General features: G+C 41.7%; 3 protein-coding genes across 4 annotated transcripts; 2 read left to right on the top strand and 1 right to left on the bottom strand.

Annotated features, from left to right (window-relative positions):
- The first annotated feature begins 116 nt into the window (after positions 1–116).
- mfap1 (microfibril associated protein 1) lies at positions 117–4,341 on the top strand. Its single transcript, XM_076997492.1, has 8 exons — positions 117–324; positions 801–1,017; positions 1,114–1,249; positions 1,499–1,686; positions 2,818–3,087; positions 3,220–3,379; positions 3,475–3,564; positions 3,885–4,341. The coding sequence occupies exons 1-8, from the start codon at positions 243–245 to the stop codon at positions 4,062–4,064; spliced, it is 1,323 nt and encodes a 440-aa protein (XP_076853607.1). The 5' UTR covers positions 117–242; the 3' UTR covers positions 4,065–4,341.
- A 67-nt stretch (positions 4,342–4,408) lies between these two features.
- On the bottom strand, positions 4,409–5,479 carry hypk (huntingtin interacting protein K). Its single transcript, XM_076997507.1, has 4 exons — positions 5,256–5,479; positions 4,854–4,909; positions 4,715–4,766; positions 4,409–4,635 (listed from the first exon to the last, which is right to left on the bottom strand). The coding sequence occupies exons 1-4, from the start codon at positions 5,415–5,417 to the stop codon at positions 4,540–4,542; spliced, it is 366 nt and encodes a 121-aa protein (XP_076853622.1). The 5' UTR covers positions 5,418–5,479; the 3' UTR covers positions 4,409–4,539.
- serinc4 (serine incorporator 4) lies at positions 5,452–21,350 on the top strand. Of its 2 annotated transcripts, none has more exons than XM_076997482.1 (12): positions 5,452–6,014; positions 14,548–14,703; positions 16,462–16,640; positions 16,953–17,032; positions 17,496–17,589; positions 17,988–18,199; positions 18,384–18,479; positions 19,893–20,019; positions 20,099–20,171; positions 20,356–20,395; positions 20,467–20,620; positions 20,826–21,350. In XM_076997482.1, exons 1-12 carry the CDS (start codon positions 5,988–5,990, stop codon positions 21,034–21,036), a joined length of 1,449 nt encoding a protein of 482 aa, XP_076853597.1. In that variant the 5' UTR covers positions 5,452–5,987; the 3' UTR covers positions 21,037–21,350. The 2 variants fall into 2 exon arrangements, with proteins under 2 accessions (XP_076853597.1, XP_076853590.1); XM_076997475.1 differs by lacking the exon at positions 5,452–6,014 and adding an exon at positions 7,847–8,266.
- The last annotated feature ends 48 nt before the right edge of the window (positions 21,351–21,398 follow it).

Raw genomic sequence — 21,398 nt, 5'->3', positions numbered from 1 at the left:
AGCTATATTTATAGTAACTGCCTGAAGGTCATCGAACTGTTGAGTCGACCGCACTTTAGACACGGAACGTTTACGTTTGTGTTTTTGTTTCCGTAGGGACGTTGGTAGGTTCAGGTCCGTGTACGTTGCTGACATTTCCGGTCTTGTTCTAAATACGGTCGCTGGCTAAACAACAAACATCCACGAGAATCTGGTTAACGCACGTCGTTTAGTCGCTTTCGGGCCTGTTTTAAAAGCCCAACATGTCGGGACAAAACGCTCTAAACGTCAAGCAGCCGCCTATTCAATCCACGGCAGGAGCTGTGCCCATTCGAAATGAAAAAGGTAACGCTTAATTGACTAGCTAGCTAAAATTAGCAGAGGTAGCTAGTTGCGAAGCTAAAGTGAAGTAGCTGCTACATTACCTTTCTAGCTAACTATACTGTTTACCTTAATGATATCAGATTAGTATCCATTTTGTTAGAAACGTCTTGAATGTATACACTTATTGGTGGAGAAACGAGTTGATCTGGACAAAATAGTAGTGTCCAGTAGGCCTAATTATTATGTATTTCATTTGCAGCTAATTCTGCCTGCACATTCACATTCCACTTACATACTCGTTCTAGAAATAAAACCTGCGGAAACATTGTTTTATTCCTCCATTGTGGAATATTACAACACCAAAAAGACACAAAAACTAGAAGTCGATTGTAATTAACCATACATTATGTATAGGTAGGTTTTCACTGACTGAACTTTAAGAGGGTTGGTGTACCTTGAGAGTTTTGTATAAGCTTTTTATCTCTTTATTCTTATAGGTGAAATTTCTATGGAAAAGGTGAAGGTGAAGCGATATGTGTCAGGAAAACGCCCAGATTATGCTCCCATGGAGTCCTCGGATGAGGAGGAAGAGGATTTCCAGTTTGTTAAAAAAGGCAAAGAGGCCGAACCTGAGATTGAAATGGAAGAGGAGGACGTTTCAGATCCTCGTCTTCGCCGTCTTCTGAACCGTATGACGGAAGATGTTGAAGAAAAGTGTGTTTTCTGTTTTTTCTTTTCTTAGGGAGTTTTTAATCATATTCAGTTGCGCATTGGTGGAATATAAGAGACACATTTTTCTTTCCCTATTAGATTGGCACGACACAGACAAATAGCTGAACCAGAGCTGATTCCTGAGAGCAGTGAGGATTCAGACGAAGGAACTTGGCACCCTGAGCGAGAGGAGAGCAGTGAAGATGAGGAAGAGGAGGAGGAGGTGGATGATGAGGTGAGTGTTTTGAATAGAATCAGTATTCAGACTGGAATGTATATTCAAGATGTTTTGATGTTTTCCTCCTATACATCTGAACCAAAGAACCACTGATGGAAAAAATGACGTGGAGTGAATTGTTGTCAAATGCGGATGAATGCTGGTTAATGGAAAGAGAAGGATGAAGATGAAGGGGGGGGAGGAAAGTAGAGAATGAAAGAAAGAAATTGCCCCTTAAGACATGGGTGGTGTTAACCTTCTCTGCAGGAAATTGAGAGACGACGAGCAATGATGCGTCAGCGAGCCCAGGAGAGGAAGATCGAGGATATGGAGATCATGGAGGTGGAGGAAGAGGGGAAGTCTGGAGAGGAGTCGGAGTCAGAGTCAGAATATGAGGAATACACGGACAGTGAGGATGAGGCCGAGCCGCGATTAAAGCCCGTCTTCATCCGCAAGTGAGTGACCCGTGTGTTAGTTGACTGTAGAGGTGGATTTCGATGGTCATGTTTTTAAGAACACATAGTTCTGTTAAGAATGCATATTTTACATGTGAGAAATGTGTTAGTATCCCAGGAAACCAAAGGCTTAAGCTTTATTTATTATTGGGTTAATTTTACAGCACACATTGTACATTTGCATAGTATGTTTAATGAATACTGTTCCAAAATGCAGTAAAGGTCCAGTTTATTTTGCTGGAATTCTCATTTTGTAATGCAAAATGGAGGGTTCTAATGTTGATTTCCAACAGGATTTAATTCCAATCGTATTAGATTGAGCATTATATTAGGCAGTAATTACATTAACTAAAAAAAACAGTCAGTGCAAGGCTGAATAATTTTGCAGTGAAGCCCTTGCAATTTTCCTCTGTCCACAGAGGTATACGTTTGCATCTGCCAATAGATTTATTTTTATCTTGATAAAAACCTCAGCATCTGTCAATGAGGTTTTGTGCCAATATATACTGCTCTAAGTAACCTAGCAGGCTGCTTATTGGAATATTATGGGTATTACAGACCATTCTTAGCTCAGAGCCAATTTGGTTGTTTCTTGAGCGATGATTTATCACATTTATCTTTGTTTTTGTATAAAAATTAGTGCTGTCAATTCCAGGTGCCGCGATTAAAAGTCCTCACCAGGATTTTGCTCAGGTTTCCTGGATTGTGTTGATTCCACTAATTTTACCTGGATTGCTAATTAGAAAATCTAGCAAGCTTGAGCAAAATCCTGGTGAGGACTTTTAATCGCGGCACCTGGAATTGACAGCACTAATAAAAATGTACTGAATGTTTAATATAACAATTTATGTAATATAACAATCATACAAACATTTTAATACAATGTGTCCCCAAGGTCTTGAACACTAACATTCATTCAGGAGTTCTTAAGCGTTCTTAACCTACAATTCAATCATGTGTTTTGGAGGGGAAAACGCTATGACTTGATCTCTCTATAAAGGGAATCGGAGCAAGGTCTCCCCAAAAGTATCATGCCAGAAAGATCATCTTTGAATGGTAGAGCAAGGAGCACATTGTCATTCGAGCTCTCTGGAAATGTGTTTCTGACTTTTGGCTTCATTTGCCTGTTAGGAAGGACAGGGTGACGGTGGCTGAACGAGAGGCTGAGGAGCAGAGACAGAAGGAGGTGGAAGTGGAGGTGAAGAAGCAGGCGGAGGAGAGGCGCCGCTACACCCTGAAGATCGTTGAGGAGGAGGCCAAGAAGGAGTTTGAGGAGAACAGACGCACTCTGGCCGCCCTGGAGGCCCTGGACACGGACGGCGAAAACGAGGAAGAGGAGTACGAGGCCTGGAAGGTCCGAGAGCTGAAGCGAATCAAGAGGGACAGAGAGGCTCGTGAGGCGTAAGTGCTTCTCCACCGTGCTCATGATAAACACACGGGGTTTACTTTACCCAAAGCAGTACTTGAGCCTGTTGTGCATATTCCTGCAAATCTCACTAGCTCGTGTCACCGAATGTCACTTGTGATCTCTAGGATAGAGAAGGAGAAATCGGAGATTGACAGATTCCACAATCTCACGGAGGAGGAGCGCAGAGCTGAACTTCGTAACAACGGAAGAGTTGTTACCAACAAAGCAACGAAAGGCAAATACAAGTTCCTGCAGAAATACTACCACAGAGGAGCTTTCTTCATGGTGAGTGAAACTAAAGAAAGTTTAGTTAGGGCAACATGTCCTTATACGGCCGGCTCACTTATTTGTTAAACATTTTCGGACCGTTTTTATCCTAGGATGAAGAACAGGATGTGTTCAAGAGGGACTTCAGTGCACCAACCCTTGAGGACCACTTCAACAAAACAATTCTGCCCAAAGTCATGCAGGTTGGTTGGGTTTTGATTTTAGTGACATCATAAGCTTCTGTTGCTCAGAATTCTGGATCTGATGGTTTTCCATTAAGAAAACATTCGCTTGGCAATGTTAAAATGAGAGTATTTATCATTTTTTCAGCACCCTGTAAAACCAAAATGAATACATCTGTGACATAACCAAGTTCAACTGTGCCAGACTGTGTTTAGTCCTAATAGAGCTTGGCGCTGTTGATAGCTGTATGAATTGGAATGGTGTGAGGGTATCTGTAGCCGAGCGTAGTTCTCAATGCAGTTGTAGGAGTGGAAGAAAAATGTTATCTGCATTATTTCAGGTCAAGAACTTTGGCCGTTCAGGACGCACCAAGTATACACATCTGGTGGACCAGGACACCACCTCATTCGACTCCGCATGGGCACAGGAGACAGCACAGAACAGCAAGTTCTTCAAACAGAAGGCAGGAGGAGTCAGAGATGTGTTTGACCGCCCCTCAGTGCAAAAGAGGAAGACATGAGCGGCTTTTTGGATAGCCATGAAAGTTATAAAGAACTGTTTTACATTCATCAGCACCCTTGAATCCTAAGCAGTCTCTGAAATTGTCTGTTTTGTATGCAACACCGAAAATGGAAATACCCAGTTGTAATGACGATAAATCTTGGTTAACTGCATTTTAATTTTGTAAATCTGGGATTTCTACAGAATCTTTCTGCTTAGACCTTGTAAAAATCTTACTATTGTTACTGCTAATGCATAACTGTGATGGATAGAAATAAAGTCCAAGACATTCCTGGTGTCCTTTATCAAATTGAATTTATACAAAAAGAAGCTTTACGAAAGCTGAGAGGGAGATGACTGAAGTGCACTGGTGAATAGGCAAGATCCATTTTATTACAGATGATAAATCCATTTAAGTGTGGAATGGCATTAAAACTCCAGAAAAGGGCAGTCCAGGGTGTCCATGCTACTGGTCAGAGTTGAGTAGCGACAGTTCAGTTGGTCAGTGCAATGAGTGCCTCCACAACACTGCCCATGTGTTCTCTCAAACTCCGCTCCGCCACACCTCTTGGAATCTCCATCTCTGCCATCTATTGGATAAACAGGACCATCAGAACAGTCTTTTCATTTTATGTATTCATTTTGTACACATTAATGCAGTATACTTACAATGAGCTCAACGTCCTCTTTTCTAATTGTAACTTTGGCCAATTCTTTTTCCCTGCAGAGAAGGTAGACATGGATAAAATTAGTTACATCACAAAGTTACATTCCCAAGAGATTGCTATTATCTTTTTTGTCCTCTCACCTTTCCTGTTTTGCTTTCTGTTCTCTGGATCTCCTGTCTCCAATCACGGACATAGCCTTCAAAAGCAAAGAAAAACTTAACTAATCAGAAACCCCGCGATGTCTTAACGGGACACTGTTCTTGTACCATTCAAGGCTAACCACCACTATTCGCTTCCCAGCATCCATGCGACCAAACCTGCTAACCTAACCCACTACAGTCATTTCAGCGATAAGGACCAGTGCTAACTTACTCTTAACTCGCATTATTCCACTAATAGACTAAATTAAAGACTAAGTTAGAACAATCATCACAAACACTATGGCCCTGCTATACACTTTCAACGCACATGGTTAGCCAGCTAACAGTAGTCTAGCGATGTTGGTTAGCTAGCCACCTAGCCTATACGGAAATACAACTCACCGTTTCCAAGTCAGAACTTGATATTTCTTTCTCCTCTGCATAATCAGTAACTTTTTCTAAATCGGCAGCCCCACTGTCATGTTTACGTGGTTTTTCAGTCGGCTTTCCGGTACAATTCTCTTCAGCTTCTAGGTCCAAATCTACGTCTCCCTCTGCGGCCATGTTTGCTTCGATTTAGACCGGGAACAAAAAGGAGCAGTGAAGCAACCCGAGAAGGAATCAGGGTAACACACCGGAGGAAGTGACATCACACAGTGTAGAGGGAAAGAGCGCCCTGTTTTGTCGTTTGAAGTAGTGTACAGTATCCTGGTATAATAAAGCGTCTAATAACCAGTATCTCATTAACCACATGTTTCTAGAAATGTAACCTGATTTGAAAATTCAGTGGCTTCCAGAACGTTACCCCCTTAATTTCACTATATTCCTATATTCACTAAATTCCTATAGGCAATTCCTATTTGCCTCTTAAAGTTTGTGCCAGTTTCCCCACCTTCTTCAGCCTAATCAGCTTAACAAAAAGGAAACCTTTCCAACCCACAAGACAGCACCTACTGTCCAGTCACATAAGTGCTTAGTCTGGCTGTGTGCGGTTGCAAATCCTGCATGGCAAGTGATTCTGGACCTTAATATGTGCTCTTACACCATTATCATCACCAACCTCTTTATCCTGCTGTATGACTGACTCTTCAAAAACCTGACAACTTGGAATTTTTTGCCTGACAACTCAGAGTGATGTGGTGTCGTTGCTTCTGGCCTCAGGTAAGTTATCAAAGTGCCAACTTTGGAAATGCTATATAGCTACTGTTAAAATTAGACATTTGTATTTGGAGTTTTTTTGTGCCATATCTTTGTAAGTCATATTTCATTAGGATCCATTTTAGCTTACTCAGTTGTCTTTGAAGTTTTTGTTGTTGAAAGCACCTGACAAATAACTTTGCTCTTGACACAGAGACCACCACCGTATTCAAGGAATAGGCCTATAGAAAATAAGTCTCATTCCTTAAATAAATGTATTTGCACAATGTATTGTTGCTGCTGCAGTTTTCTTCATTTACTACTTTTGAAGGTTGCAGTATATTGCTAACACAGCTTGCTGTAAGCCAGCAAGAGTCCCTACAATAACAGCAGTGAAACGTCTGCCTGAATCAGGTCATTCAGAAATGGCCCTTTTCTGCAGATACGTTTTACCCTATCAGTTCCTATAAAGTCCATTAAACTATAGATTACATGTTTCTGGTGGGAGTCAGGTGACCTGCCTTGTATCTTTATATAAGTGTTCACACTTCTTTCTGAACAGTGAAGCTAGAGTCTCTCTCTCCCAATTATCAGCAGAGAAAGCCATGCCATCTTCAACTGTACAAGACGGACAGCGAAAACTTGTTTTGTGTACAACCCATCAACCCCTAATTGGTTTAGTTCATGTCCATGTGATTTATCCGACTGAGGATTACAGACTTTAAACAGGAATTTGAGAGCAACACATGTGAAGACTGCTCTAAGAGTGATGAGTGTATGTTATAATATGTTATATTCCAAATACTGTAGGGATCATTCACTCTTTATTTGGTATCATAGACATGCTTGTCTTCCATATAAAAAATGTAAAACAAGAACTGTTTCTGAATCATAATCCGTAAGTTCTTTCTTTGAAAGAAATTTTGATGCTTTCATGAGTCATAACAGCTCCATCAGACCAAATGGATGATGTTATGTAGGGGATGTAACCTTGCACAGATTTTCAGGCCTGATACGTTTTTTTGAATTCATTTTACGTCTTGAATATAATTAATTGGACATGCCTTAAATCATACATGAAACCGATTGGTTTGGCTCATATTTTATTTCAAAATAGAAGATTGCAGTGTAACATAATGAAAATCTCTTGAAATAGATACTACCGAGACACTAATGTGCTAATCAATATTTGGGACACATGGCTTACTAGCCATGCAAACATTAATTCAGTGGTAGATTATTGCAACCGATAAACAGAAACTATGCACAATCAGAAATATTTTGTCACTTTCATATCAGATTTAAGAATAACCCTGCAGTAACAAACAGTGGTTTACCAATTAAATCTACAAATAAATGTATGTTTCTTAGTTAGAGTTGGCCATTGCAATATCCCTTATAGGGATAGATAGAAATTAAAGTACGGTAGATAAAAATTTGTCATTTTTGTATATGGTGGAATGCAGAGCATTGGGTGACTGACTGCTTCTCTCTATGTTCCCACTCCGAATTCCATCTCTCTCTGTGTGACTCTTATTTCTGGGTCAAGGTATAATGATCGGATTATGGATGTGGCCTCTGACTCATTTCACACAGGAGATGTGACCCTTAAGTGTCAATTAATTAACAAAATGGGAATAAAATTCATATATTCCTAAGAACAGAAACACAGTATCCCAAGTTCTTACATCATTCGCCCTGGAACTGAACAGAATCCCTCTACTGTGGTTCTAGCTGGTGCAGAGGGTGGGGCAGATGGGCTAAAGCACAGAGCCTCTCCCTCCTCCCCGCACCCTGGCTGCCTAATCTCCCTGGGTGAGGAGAGGAAACAGGAGGGAGGGCCAGTGTAAGTCCAGCCTTGCACACACATTCTGCTGGCACAGCTCACTGCCGCCAGCCAGGTCACAGCACACAGGAAGGTCATTCGTATTTGTTGTTGCCGTTTTGTTTTTTGGAACTCGCCTATGGAATGATGAGCGTGTGCCCAGCGAGAGATGGATGTTGGACATCAAATGAAACCCAAGGAAAATTTTAGATCCCCACCAGGACTTAACAAACCGATCTTAACGCCTGCTTGCAACATCTTTTGGGGGGTGGGCGGTGCTTCTGGATCTTTTGGCTTCTTCTCAGAGAAGTTTTGGTAGACTGGATAACATGCTGGGTCAATGAAGATGCTGATGTTATGACGTCGGACCCAGTAAGTGGCCATGTTGACTGCTAAGGCAGTCCGCCACAGTGGAGTTTACAACCACTTCTTCAATATGATGGCCTACCAGGTGAGGGAGACCTGCTGGAAGATATAGTGGCTAGTGGCTAATTTGAACCTAGCTACATCTAGCTGATAATTCAAGAGGTGTATTCAGAGAAGTTTGGAGCAATCATTTTAAACTTTTTGTTCCATATAAATGATCCATTTTGTTTACATGCAAATGCATTGAAAGTATTACCGACTATTTTGGTACAAATAACCCAAGCCAGTTATTAATCTTTCTCATCAAAGTTTTGCCATTGTGTTTTTAATATATTGCAATGTATATTATTATGGTATTTAGTCCATTATGCTGTTCTACATTTAATGAAATCTTTTTTCTTGGTTTATATTGATTTATGGCCAAGCTATGTTTCAATGGCTTCAAATGCTCTTCTCATATCAGAGGAACTCACAGTCGTAGTTTGGGGAGGTGGGGGATGTTCCCCCCCCTATGATTCCTGCTCATACATCTCACACATTTGTTAGGTTGGATGGTGTGAGCAGAGCAGTGTCTCCTCCAAAGTTGGACTGAAACTTATGTTGCTGGAGGAACATGAAAAACAGATTTTTTTTCAGATATTCAGAAAATTCAGATATTAAATAACCAGAAAAATAGACCAGAAAACATCTCTGTTTAAGGCATTGCTACTTGCTTTTGAGCTTGTTGCAACATTTTACGTACCAGTATTAATAATATTTGGTAATAGCCAATACTACTACTTCTACAACCATGATAATAATAGTGATTACCATCTCATAATTTAATGTTGTTTGATGGTATCTCTCACGTTGTGAACTATTAATGGAGTTTATGAGACATTCCAGGATTTTGGTACATTTCAGGGGTGGTCACTTATGAAAATTTGATCTTCAATTTGATCATTTTTAGTCATATATTTATTAGCTACAGGTTATAGACTATCAAAAAGTTTGATTCGTCAAGCTCAGATGCATTTTTTTAATTAGATGTAAGTTGGTATGCAGTAACAGAGTTGCGACTAACAGGGTTGCAAATTTAGGCTAAGTTGTACCCCAGGAACAGATGCTAACCCTTAGCAAAAAGTAGTATACTTAAAAGTTCATTTTATTAATTACTTTGTAACGCGTTACTCCAATCTTACCACTTTTTTCGGTAACGAGTAATATAACGCGCTACTATTTCCAGTCCAGTAATCAGATTAAAGTTACTTATCCAAGTAACTGAGCGTTACTATTTTTATTTTCCCTAGTAAAAAAATATATATATTTGCTTTCTTCTTGGCTCAGTTCTACTTTTGGGTCTGACCCTAGCAGTGTTGCCAGGTCCTACAAAAATATCCAGCCCAAAGTCAGTATAAAATCCGCCCCTCAGAAGCCAAAACTAGCCCAAAGGCCAAAGTTGTTGAGCGGGGGGGGGGGGGGTGGCGAGTGTAAGTTGTTGAGCGGAGGGGGGGGGGGGGTGGCGAGTGTAAGTTGTTGAGTGGAAGGGGGATGTAAATTGTCGACTGGGGAAGCAGAGACAAATTAAGTATTATATCGCCATCGATTCTTAGTGTTGACTTGTAACTCCCGCAGTGGCCCAACTCAAAAGTAGCCCAAAAAACCGCACCCCGCGACCCCAGAATTTTTACCCGCGGAAGGAGTTTCAAACAAGCCCAATTTGGCGTGAAAACCGCGAACCTGGCAACACTGGACCCTAGCACTCGACTCCGCACGCTGCGCGCGACCCTGTGAGAGGGCGAGCACGTTTTACAAGTCATTTTTTGCAGTGTCCTCCCGTAAGGATATGTGGTAGTTTAAAGAAACACCCCTCAAAAACAGGGGAAGGAACATTTACCAGACAAATTTTAATGTTGCTTTGTGTTCCACGTTTGAAAAGTGCTGGAATTTTGACTAACGTAGCCTACTTTAAAATGCTTGAAATTGTAATGGTATTTAGTTTCACAACAAGTAGCTGTCTGACTGAACAGTTTGCTTGTATTACGTTTACAAATAAATTTACAAATAATACCGCGCATCTACACAAACGTAATGTCAGAAGATACTGTAGCGACTACTACTCCTCACGGTGAATTCCCTAACGGACACTTGGCCACTCAAGGTGTCTTAGACCTTTAAGTGACACTGGGGGGCGGAGCCTGCTCGCACCAGGGTTGCGTTATCAATAAAGTTTCCCTCCTCGGGATTTTTGGATTAAGCAGTTTCTACCTCGGTTACGGAACCTGCTTCAATACATTGTTACTGTTAAAAATGCACTTCCAATAAAGTGAGTATTGGAAAGATTAATTTTGCTGCTGAATGTAACTACTAAAGTAACTTGTAATGTAGTTACTTTTACAATCAAGTAATCAGTAACGTAACTAAGTTACTTTTAAAAAGAGTAATCAGTAATCGGATTTGCACGCCTTTCGCTCTTGGCCACGCCTCTTTCCCGGCCCCCACACAGAGGGTAAAACCGGAGCAAAGAAAAGAGAGAAGCGCAAAAAAAAAATTATGAACGTAAAATGCGAGACGCAAAGAAAAGCAGTGACGCGCAAACAAAAGAAAGAAACGCAAAAGGGAGAAAGTATTGCAAAAAAAGCAGCAACATAAAATGTGAAACGCAAAGAAAAGAAAGAAACGCAAAAGAGGGAAAGTATTGCAGAAACAAATTAGGAACGTAAAATGCAAAATGCTAATCTTATATTTGCGCTATTATTTTCTTTTCGTCACCATTAAAGACCCTACTTTGACTCCATAAGCGAGCCGCTAATACTTTTAAAACCGGTGTAGTGGAAAACACGCATTTGACTGTCTTCACAGCTAATAATTTACACTCGCCCATGTACGATGTGGCTCTTTGCCGTAACACAGTAAGAAAAGTGGCTCTTGGTCTATGACGGGTTGGCCACCCCTGATCTAAAAATATAGTTTAAAAAAAGTCCTCAGTTTTAGTAAAAAATAAGTATACTCATAATATACTTGAATAAACGTTTTGCTAAGGGAACTGTAAAATGTAGCTATGTATACAAGATCAAGGACAAATATGGTTATATAAGTATATAAAGTAAATTTTGACTCTACTCAATATTAGTTTTACAATATGAGGAACAGAGTTGCATTCACTGAATGACACACACAACTTGGACAAACATATTTGGAAAAAAAACCCTTGAAAATTGTTAGAGCACTTACCATTGGTCTTACCATGTGGGCAGGAAATGTCCTTGTGATGCAAATTCCTTTGTGCCGGTACACAAATATTTTAACCCTTTCTCTGCCAGATAAAATTCCTTATGGTAACAGGGCTACGCGCATGTTGTGGGACACAACTTAATAGTGTAAAAACTGTGACATGCAATACAATGTAGACCAAAGAAGCTGTTTTCATAAGTAAAGGAGATGCATTTCAACAATATACAAGAGCTTATTTAGAGCTTATTTTAATTGTTAAATTTGGCAAAGGAGTTGGTCACCCAATGTGTGGGACAAGAGAAAACTGCCATTTTTTGAGGTGGTCCAAAGGTATTCGGTCTTTTGAATAATATCTAAGGAGCCTATTTTTCCACCAAATTTTACAGTTTGTCTTATAACAAGTACATTGTTAAAAAAATAGTCATTTAGATATTTTGGATATGTACATTTGAAATTTAAGTGGTGGGACAGGAAATGTACCAAAATCCTGGAATGACCCTTCTATTATAGTCTTGAATGGTTGCAGTCTGACTGCTTCAGGTCAGTACTATTGCAAGCAACCAGTCAAGACAGTGACTAAATTTAGTTGAGCTGGTTAGTGTATCAGTTTTTACCATTACCTAAAAGGAGGGTGAGCTTAATGCATGAGAAAACATATTTTCTAAAGATGTCTAATATATTTGTAGGACCTACGTGTTCTTCAGTTTAATTACTTGAATGTCAATGACTTAATTGTAGAGTCATTATGGAAGCAGTATCTCCGTCAGAGATCTTTCTCTCAGTGATGTTGCCTGGTGCAGTATTAACTAAATGAGGTCAGTGACCACATTTATATTGTCCCATTTAAATGAATGTGAAGTTTAATGGGAATTAAACTAATGTGCAGTAATGTCAGACTCTACTGCCAAATACATATACATACATATATTTATGTTTATTTGTTAAACTTTGAGAAAGTATTGTATCTCTGAGTTTCAGCTCGATTCTTTGGTCCATGACAGATGGGGTCAGTGTTGGGGTGCCACACTAAAAAGGCTGTACAGTCCAAAGGACTTTTGGGATACACAAGTTAATACAAAGCTAAAGATACTATATTATAATGTATAATCAATTGCATACTGTATAGTATGCATTGCTGTTAAATCCATGGTAGATGTCATGAATATTATGACATTCACATGACATCGGTTATGGAATCATTAATTAGCCAATGAAATTCTAATATCCCTGTATTATCACCAATATATCAAGCATGGGGGTTGCTTAAACATAAATTATTAGATGAAAAAATATTATTTTGGTTATGTCCAGCACAAATTCAAGGAAACTGCCAACAAATATTCTGTTCATCACAACTGTAAAGGTCAATGTGCATGAAAATGTCTTTTACATATGTAACGTGCGAGTGAGGCAGGGTACCGAGACAAAGGGGGTGTTTAAGCAGAGTTTTATTACTAGCAATAATAAAACCATTTTATAGCAAACACAACACTATGCCACATGTAAATGTGTAGACTCAGCAAAGAAGAGTGACAAGCACAACATCCACACACATGAAATACACTCACATTAACAAGACACAAGTGCCACACAACGCAAACGAGACAAGAGACAGGTGAGACGGATGACACGGATGAACACACACACACACAAACACATACGTACAGACACAGACGAACCCGAGGGAGGAGTGAGGGGTATGAAGGTTAATCTGTTGCAAAACTTTGAAACTGTGAAGGACGATTTGAGAACTTGTAAAACAAAATTTTGTTTTGTGCACTTATATTTTTTATTTGAGAAATTGTAAACTAAAACATTGCACTTGTCTTTTAAATTTGAGAACTTGTAAACTAAAAGTTGCACTTAAATACAAGTGCAACTTTGTTTACAAGTTCTCAAATTTAAAATACAAGTACAGATTTTGTTTTATAGGTTCTCAAATCATGTTCTTCACGCTCTCAAGTTTTGCAACAGATTTACCTTCATACAGGGGTGCTCCTTGAGAACATAAAAAATATCAGGGTTTAGTATAATTTGGTTGTTTAAGCCTCATTCAACCCTCATATTTTCAAAACTGGTAAATAAAAGATAAAATTGGGATGTTATTGGGATTTTTTTTCCACAAGAAATTATGATTATGGAAATTGTATTATTTTTACTGTACAACCTATACATAACAAACTGTTTATTATGGTGCTTTAAAATGTATTACTAATTATCTGATGATCACCCACCACCATGTCCTTCTTCCAAGAGCAGATTTGTCCTCAGTAGTTTTTATTTATTTATTACCTCCTTATCTATGTAATTCGACTTATGAAAAATGATGCTCTGTGGTCTCATAATGTGTATGTCCTTAGGATCCCCACCAGGCATATTGAATTATGAGCACAAGCATTTTAGTTAGGCGGAACCATCTGGCTGGAATTTGTTACAAAAAAACTTTTTAAAAATGTATTCGACACAAGTTCCTTAAATTTTAAGTTTTTCGTCAGATGGTGGAAATACGTACAACTGTTTGTCAGTGTTTTCAATTATTGTGCGCTGCTGTGTTGCTTTTTGTCTGTGATGTGCTTATTGTATTTGGTGAAATAGTTTGTGTTACTGATAAAGGTAATAATAATAATAATAATAATAATAATGAGGAATAGAATAGGTATAGATTAGATTGACAGAGTGTGAGCATTCATTCATCTGACACGATGAATGAAGAAAAAAAACAAAAACCTCTCTGCATGTCCCTTTCCAGTTCTCTAGGTCAATAGAAAACTCTGGTGCCCTGACCTACCTGGATTAATCCCCAAATGACCTGAGTGAAAAACTTTTGTTCCCAAATACATAAAAATACATAAAAATGCTCAAACGCAGATCTATAACAGATGCTATTTTTTTACATTTTTATTACAGAATGTAGTACTGTTATACATATTGTCTTTCCCCTTGCAATGCCAGCACCAGTCTTGGAGGTCAAAAGTCAGAAAACCTTTCCCACAGGGGTCCAGTACATGGCCGAGAACAGGCACCATATGCATGACTAGCTGGCTGTAGACAGCACATGGCATAGCTGGAATTTGAACAGCTGGAATTTTTCAACGAGCACTTAAAGAATCAGTAAAAACAAGGGACATGTCATTGTCTCTGTCTTTCTCCCAGGTATGTTGTTGCTGTGGTCCCACCCCTTGTTCGCTGTGCTGCTCCTCCTGTCCGCCCATCAAATCGTCCTCCAGCACACGTGGCATGTACACTCTGTTCCACGTCCTGGCCTGCACTGTCTCATGCCTGATGCTGTCACGGACCGTGCAGGAGAATGTGAGTGTCCTGCCTCCATTGGCCTTTCTGCACCCCCACCCCCACCCATTGGCTTGTACAGTCATGGCCAAAAGTGTTGGATTTTTTCCAGAAAATGAAGCATTTCTCCCAGAAAATTATTGCAATTACTCATGTTTTGTTATACAAAACTCTCGTTTGTGTGTATTGGAACACAAAAAAACTGATGAAAAAAAGGCAAATTTGACATAATTTCACACAAAACTCCAAAAATGGGCTGGACAAATATTAATATTTGGTTGCACACCCTTTGGAAAAAATAACTGAAATCAGTCGCTTGCTATAACCATCAACAAGCTTCTTACACCTCTCAACTGGAATTTTGGACCACTCTTCTTTTGCAAACTGCTCCAAGTCTCTCATATTTGAAGGGTGCCTTCTCCCTACAGCTATTTTAAGATCTCTCTACAGGTGTTCAATGGGATTTAGGTCCGGACTCATTGCTGGCCACTTTAGAACTCTCCAGAGCTTTGTTTCCATCCATTTCTGGGTGCTTTTTGAAGTATGTTTGGGGTCATTGTCCTGCTGGAAGACCCATGACCTAGGACACAAACCCAGCTTTCTGACACTGGCCCCTACGTTGTGACAAAAATCCTTTGGTAATCTTCAGATTTCATGATGCCTTGCACACAGTCAAGGCACCCAGTTCCAGAAGCGGCAAAACAACCCCAAAACATCTTTGAACCTCCACCATTTTTGACTGTAGGTACTGTGTTCTTTTCTTTGTAGGCCTCATTTCGTTTTAGGTAAACAGCATAATGATGTGCTTTACCAAAAAGCTCTATCTTTGTCTCATCTGTCCACAAGATGTTTTCCCAGAAGGACTTTGGCTTACTTACATACATTCTGGCAAACTGCAGTCTAGCTTTTTTATGTCTCTGTGTCAGCAGTGGGGTCCTCCTGGGTCTCCTGCCATAGCGTTTAATTTCATTCAAATGTCGATGGATAGTTCGAGCTGACACTGATACACCCTGCGCCTGCCGGACAGCTTGAATTTCTTTGGAACTTGATTGATGTTGCTTATCCACCATCCAGACTATCCTGCGTTGCAACCTTTTATCGATTTTTTTCCTCTGCCCACGTCCAGGAAGATGAGCTACAGTGCCATGGGTTGTAAACTTCTTGATTATGTTGCACACCATGGACAAAGGAACATCAAGATCTCTGGAGATGGACTTATAACCTTGAGATTGTTGATATTTTTCCACAATTTTGGTTTTCAAGTCCTCATACAGTTATTTTCTCCTCTTTCTGTTTCTGGCACACACAGACACACAATGCAAAGATTGAGTCAACTTCTCTCCTTTTATCTGGTTTCAGGTGTGATTTTTAAATTGCCCACACCTGTTACTTATCACAAGTGAGTTTGAATGAGCATCACATGCTTCAAACAAAGTTATTTACCCTCAATTTTGAAAAGGTGCCAATCATTTTGTCTGACCCATTTTTGGAGTTTTGTGTGAAATTATGTCAAATTTGCCTTTTATCCTCTGTTTTTGTGTTGTTCCAATACACACAAATGAAATAAACATGTGAATAATGTGTAATTGCAATAATTTTCTGAAATATACTTCATTTTCTGGAAAAAATTCAGGGGTGCCAACATTTTTGGCCATGACTGTATTAAGTCACATCCAATAAATGTGTGGTTAATCCTTTAGCCAGAAAGGGTTCTTGAAGCCCACACGCATGTTTCATATGATTTCCCCTCACACATATGGGTTGTTCTATATATTTTAGGTGCCTTTCTTTAACGCGGTGTGTGATGAGGCCCATGGTGGCGGGAACTGTGTGATGTTGGTCGGCTACTCCGCCGTTTACAGGGTCTGCTTGGGCACGGCCTGCTTTTACCTGATGATGGCGCTTTTCCTCATCGACGTCAAGTCCAGTCAGGACTTCCGAGCTCTCGTTCACAACGGGTCAGTAACATTAGCATCAGCATCTGACCACGGATCTGCCCGAACTGGAGAACTGAGTTACAGGGATTAGGCTCTTATAAGCTCATCTCTAAAGCGCTTACAAGAGGTCAGGGGTCAGAGAGACTGAAGCAGGGCATGACAGGGTGAGACGTCCAGCCACACAGCTCAACCCTGGCTCTGAAATAGACTTTACATAAGCTCTACCCATCTGCAGGGTGTTTAGAGACTTACACGCATACTTCTAACCGCACAAGTAGTAAATGCACCCACAGACCTAGGCTCTAACGCTTGCTTCTGTGCCTTCTGTGTCAGGTTTTGGTTCTGGAAGTTCGTCACTTTAGTCGGCATGGTTGCTGCTGCGTTTTTCATCCCCACCGATTCTTTCCTGCATGGTGAGTTGGTGTGTCAGATCTCACTCGCCAAGTGAGTCTGTATGTGCAAATGTCAAAATCCTGCTGGAGGGCAATTGGGTTATTTTATTTTATTTTTACAAACATTTGTAATTAGTATTTTGTTAGTACTGATGAATCTGATTAACAATAGTCTCTGGTACACGTACAATATCAGTCACAATCTATATAAACACTTCTCATTAAATTCCACTAGATGGCACTGTAGGCACAATGATGCATTTTTACAGGCAAAATTGCAACGTGAGGATTATTGTCAACGCCTTACAAATCAACACGTGGTTGTGTGGAGGCCATAAATCTCGTTCACGTAGAAGCTCTAAGTTCAAGGGTGCATTACAGCATTTGGTCGTGTTCGTTTGTCATATACAGTGATGGATTATTTGTTTCTTTTTTTCCCTTCCTGTTCTGTTGTTCCTCTCGCCCTCCTCCTCTCTCACTGCAGCCTGGCACTACGTCGGAGTTGTGGGAGGTTTTGCCTTCATCCTCATTCAGCTGATCCTCATCACTGCGTTTGCTCATACTTGGAATAAGAACTGGTGAGTGAGTTTGTGGACTAGAGAGAGAGATGTAGTGAGTGGGGGAACTAGTGAGGGACTGAGAGTGTGAGGGAGGGAATGAGGGAGAGAGTGATGTAGTGAGTGAGGGAATTAGTGAGAGAGTGAGTTACCCAGCAGGTGAGTGAGGGAACTAGTGAGAGAGTAAGGGAGTGAATGAGGCAGTGAGAGGGTAGCAGGTTCACACAGGCAACGTGCCTCCTGTACGTTTTTGCACTACACAGACTTGAATCTCCACCGTAATCTAGCAGTGCAGCTCTGGTGCGTCTGGTCAAAGCGCAGCTTTGAGTTGTCACAGTCCGGTTATGTTATATCAGCCTGTTCGCATAGAGAAAGACTCACACACACACACAAACGAACACCCCACCCCTCTGCTTCAGGCTAACCGGCGCGGCCGAGAACAGGAAGTGGTACGCCGCGGTCATGTGTGCCACCCTCTTCTTCTACGCCATTGCCGCGACGACGTTCACCTTCATGTACAAGTACTACACGCATCCGGCCGCATGCCGGCTCAACAAGGCGCTGCTGTGGACCAACCTGGGCCTGTGTGCCGCCATGTCCATCATCGCCATGGCACCCTGTGTCCAGGAAAGTCAGTGCCAGCAGTCATACTCATTCTCCAGTCGACCTAAAATGTAAAAAAGCGTAAAAAAAAGAGCAACCACCACTGTTTAGAATACACGTGCCCGGCTGAGTGAGAAGTGGCGAAGTGTGTTGTGGTTCCTCCGATACGGCGACCCCTGATCGAGTCTCTCTGTCCTGCTCTCTGTGTTCAGAGCAGCCACGCTCAGGTCTGCTACAGGCCTCCATCATCAGCTGCTACGTCATGTACCTGACCTTCTCCGCCCTGTCCAGCCGCCCGCCCGAGCGAGGTACGACCCCGCCCTGCACAGTGTGACACTGCAACGTAACGGTCAGCCAGGGAGTCGAATACTCAAACGTTAAATCTGAAACTCCTCCCCATCTTCCCCTGAACGCTCTTGGTCTTGGAGTGAACTCGCATGTTGTTCTTGTAATGTACCGAGTGACATTCCAGCAACACACTAATGCATACTGGCTGTGTTACATTACACACACATATCACAGGTTCTTTCCACCTGGGCTCTGTTGAGCCGTCCATCACAGGCAACATGGGGGGTTTACCGACAGGACAAAGGGACAGAGTCAACACTCTGGGTTAGGTGTAGTCAGGAGCATCTGTGATGGGTGTAGGGTTGGGGTTCTGCACATCAAGCCTTTAAATAGCCGAGCTAGTGAAATCACACAAAGATGGTGACTCTGGTCCAGTTCTTACCTCTGAGGGAGGTGGAGCACATTTTAACGGGGTGTAAAGATAGAGGTAATCACAGCCTGTGAAAACGTTTCCAAACAGAGAACCACGGTATTTTTTTTATGGCTTTGCATCCAAGCCTGGTTTTAGGTAAAAATACTATTTGCTATTTATTGAGTTTATTGTTAAACATATGATAAAGGTGAATAAGTGAATGTAGTCAGTCTGAGGGAGAGATACAGTACATGGGGGAACATTTTAGAGTGACAGGCTCTGATACTTAAAGGGTGAGGGTAGGATCAGAGAGGACAGGAGCTTCTGAAGATGTTACACCCAGTGTAGATGTAAAATGTATCTTGGTGCTGCCACCTGTGACAGTAGAGATTACTGGACCGTCCAGGACGCTGGTGTTTCCATATAGCCTTAAACCTTAACCTACAGAACAAGAACATGATGCCTCCAGGCAGTGTGGGGTAAAGACATGCTTCGGAAATATGCAGAAAAACATCTATTTAACACACACACACACACACACACACACACACACACACACACACACACACACACACAGTATGCATAGTTATTTACTGTCTCTTTGCCCATTTTCCCTTGCCACCTACAGCTTCATTATGGAGCCTCTGTCTCGTTCACTTTAATATCTGCCATTAAACGTGCGTGCAGTGTAACTTCATCGGAGAGCCCCGCTACACCCATGATATGCACACACTCCAACCTGGTTTTAGGGGAAATCTCTAGAACTCCACGCACAGCGCACCAGGAGAGCGTCCCTTGGCTTTACCCAGGTCTGTGTCGTGTGTTTGGCCCGGGTTGAATAGGAATTCCTGGCTCGCTTGTGTAAGCGCCGTGCTCAAAGCTCCTGTAATTAGCCTGTGTTTTCCTACAGCACTGGGTTGGCTTTTAATGCGACACTGTAGGAATTTGTCCTGGAATCCATGGGCTCGCATGGCCTTAGGGATGGAGTGGGAAAAAGTGTGTGTGTGTGTAATTGTTTTAGTGGACTACGAGGGAGTCAACAGGACGATGTGTCACCCTAAGGTGGGCAGGGACGAGTTTCAGAATGAAGGGAACGCGGTGGCCGTCATCGGTGCCGCCATCATGTACTGCTGCGTGCTGTTTGCATGGTGAGCACGACCCGCCACGCAAATCATTCTAACGTGTGCATCATGTGCTTTCTGTTAACGAGGTAACGTTCCTTTACAGCAACGAGGCATCTTACCTGGCTGAGGTCTTTGGACCTTTTTGGATGATCAAAGTTTATCGATATGAGTTCCAGGTGATTTTGCATCAAGTTTAATCTGCAAACTTCAGTAGCAGTTACTGCTTTGGTACCATTGTATAAAAAAAGACAAAAAAGTCTATTTTACAGATAGGGATGGTCCCTTTTTAAAGCCATGTTCAAAACAAATGTCAGCTCCTCACAACGCCACATAACGGTTTCAGTCTGTTTGAATTCACAGAAAGCCAGTTGTTGCTTCTGCTGTCCAGATGAAGAGGAGGGTAAGTGAAGTTCTGACAACTCCTCCACCAATAATAGTGCGCCAATATTTACACGACCTTCCCTCATTTAGTGGTGGAAGAGATCGTAATGGACAGAGAAAATAAAGGCTGTCAGCAGGTGATCCACAATGAGACTCACCGCGTGGTCTACAGCTACTTCTTCTTCCATTTCGTCTTCTTCCTCGCCTCCCTCTACGTCATGATGACCCTCACTAATTGGTTCAGGTGAGTTAAAGATCTCAAAGAAGCGGATCCATATTAAAGAGGGGAAGTATTGCAAATTCTCGTTCACTTTCCAGTCTGTTTACAAATGGATCCCAAACTGGACTGGATATACAGATCCCAGGTGTGATCTTGGTACTGGGGAACAACCAGAAGTTCACGATAAGCATCTTGTGCGTTGACGTGTACCGTTCGTCCCCCCCTGCAGCTATGAGACAGCGGTGTTGGAGACCACCTTCACCCAGGGCAGCTACTCCACCTTCTACGTGAAGCTGGCGTCCTGCTGGGCCTGCGTGCTGCTCCACCTCTGGCTCCTACTGACCCCGCTGTGCTGCGGCCGCTCCGACCGCAGGCGGCCACGCCGATCCCGGATCAAGAGGCGGACGGCTTCCCATCGCCTCGTCCGAGTTAGCGTTTGAGCCGGCCCCCAGAGTGCAACGGAAACTCTGGTGGAGGATGGGGGGTTGTTTGCCGTAAGAAAAGAGCCCTTATCTTATCTATGAATGGGTGAGTCCAGGACCCTGACCAGGGTAAGAGACTCTCTTACAAGCACTTCATCGTTCTTCTATCGTTACCACGGCTGGACTGATACCAGCAGCGGAGGGCAGAACAAAAATAACAGAAAAAAGGACACTGGAACAATACAGCCTATGTTTACCACTCTGAGGGACTATCCTTGGGAATATGTAGACATTGCCAAAGGATCACAAGGTGAACAAGATAAGTCTCCCCTTCCTGCAGAACTCACATCAGCTTCATTTCCTCCAGTGGACTATGATTT

The sequence above is a fragment of the Brachyhypopomus gauderio genome, chromosome 1 (genome assembly GCF_052324685.1).
Source record: "Brachyhypopomus gauderio isolate BG-103 chromosome 1, BGAUD_0.2, whole genome shotgun sequence".
Classification (NCBI taxonomy): domain Eukaryota; kingdom Metazoa; phylum Chordata; class Actinopteri; order Gymnotiformes; family Hypopomidae; genus Brachyhypopomus; species Brachyhypopomus gauderio.
This window is presented reverse-complemented; position numbering and strand designations above follow the sequence as displayed.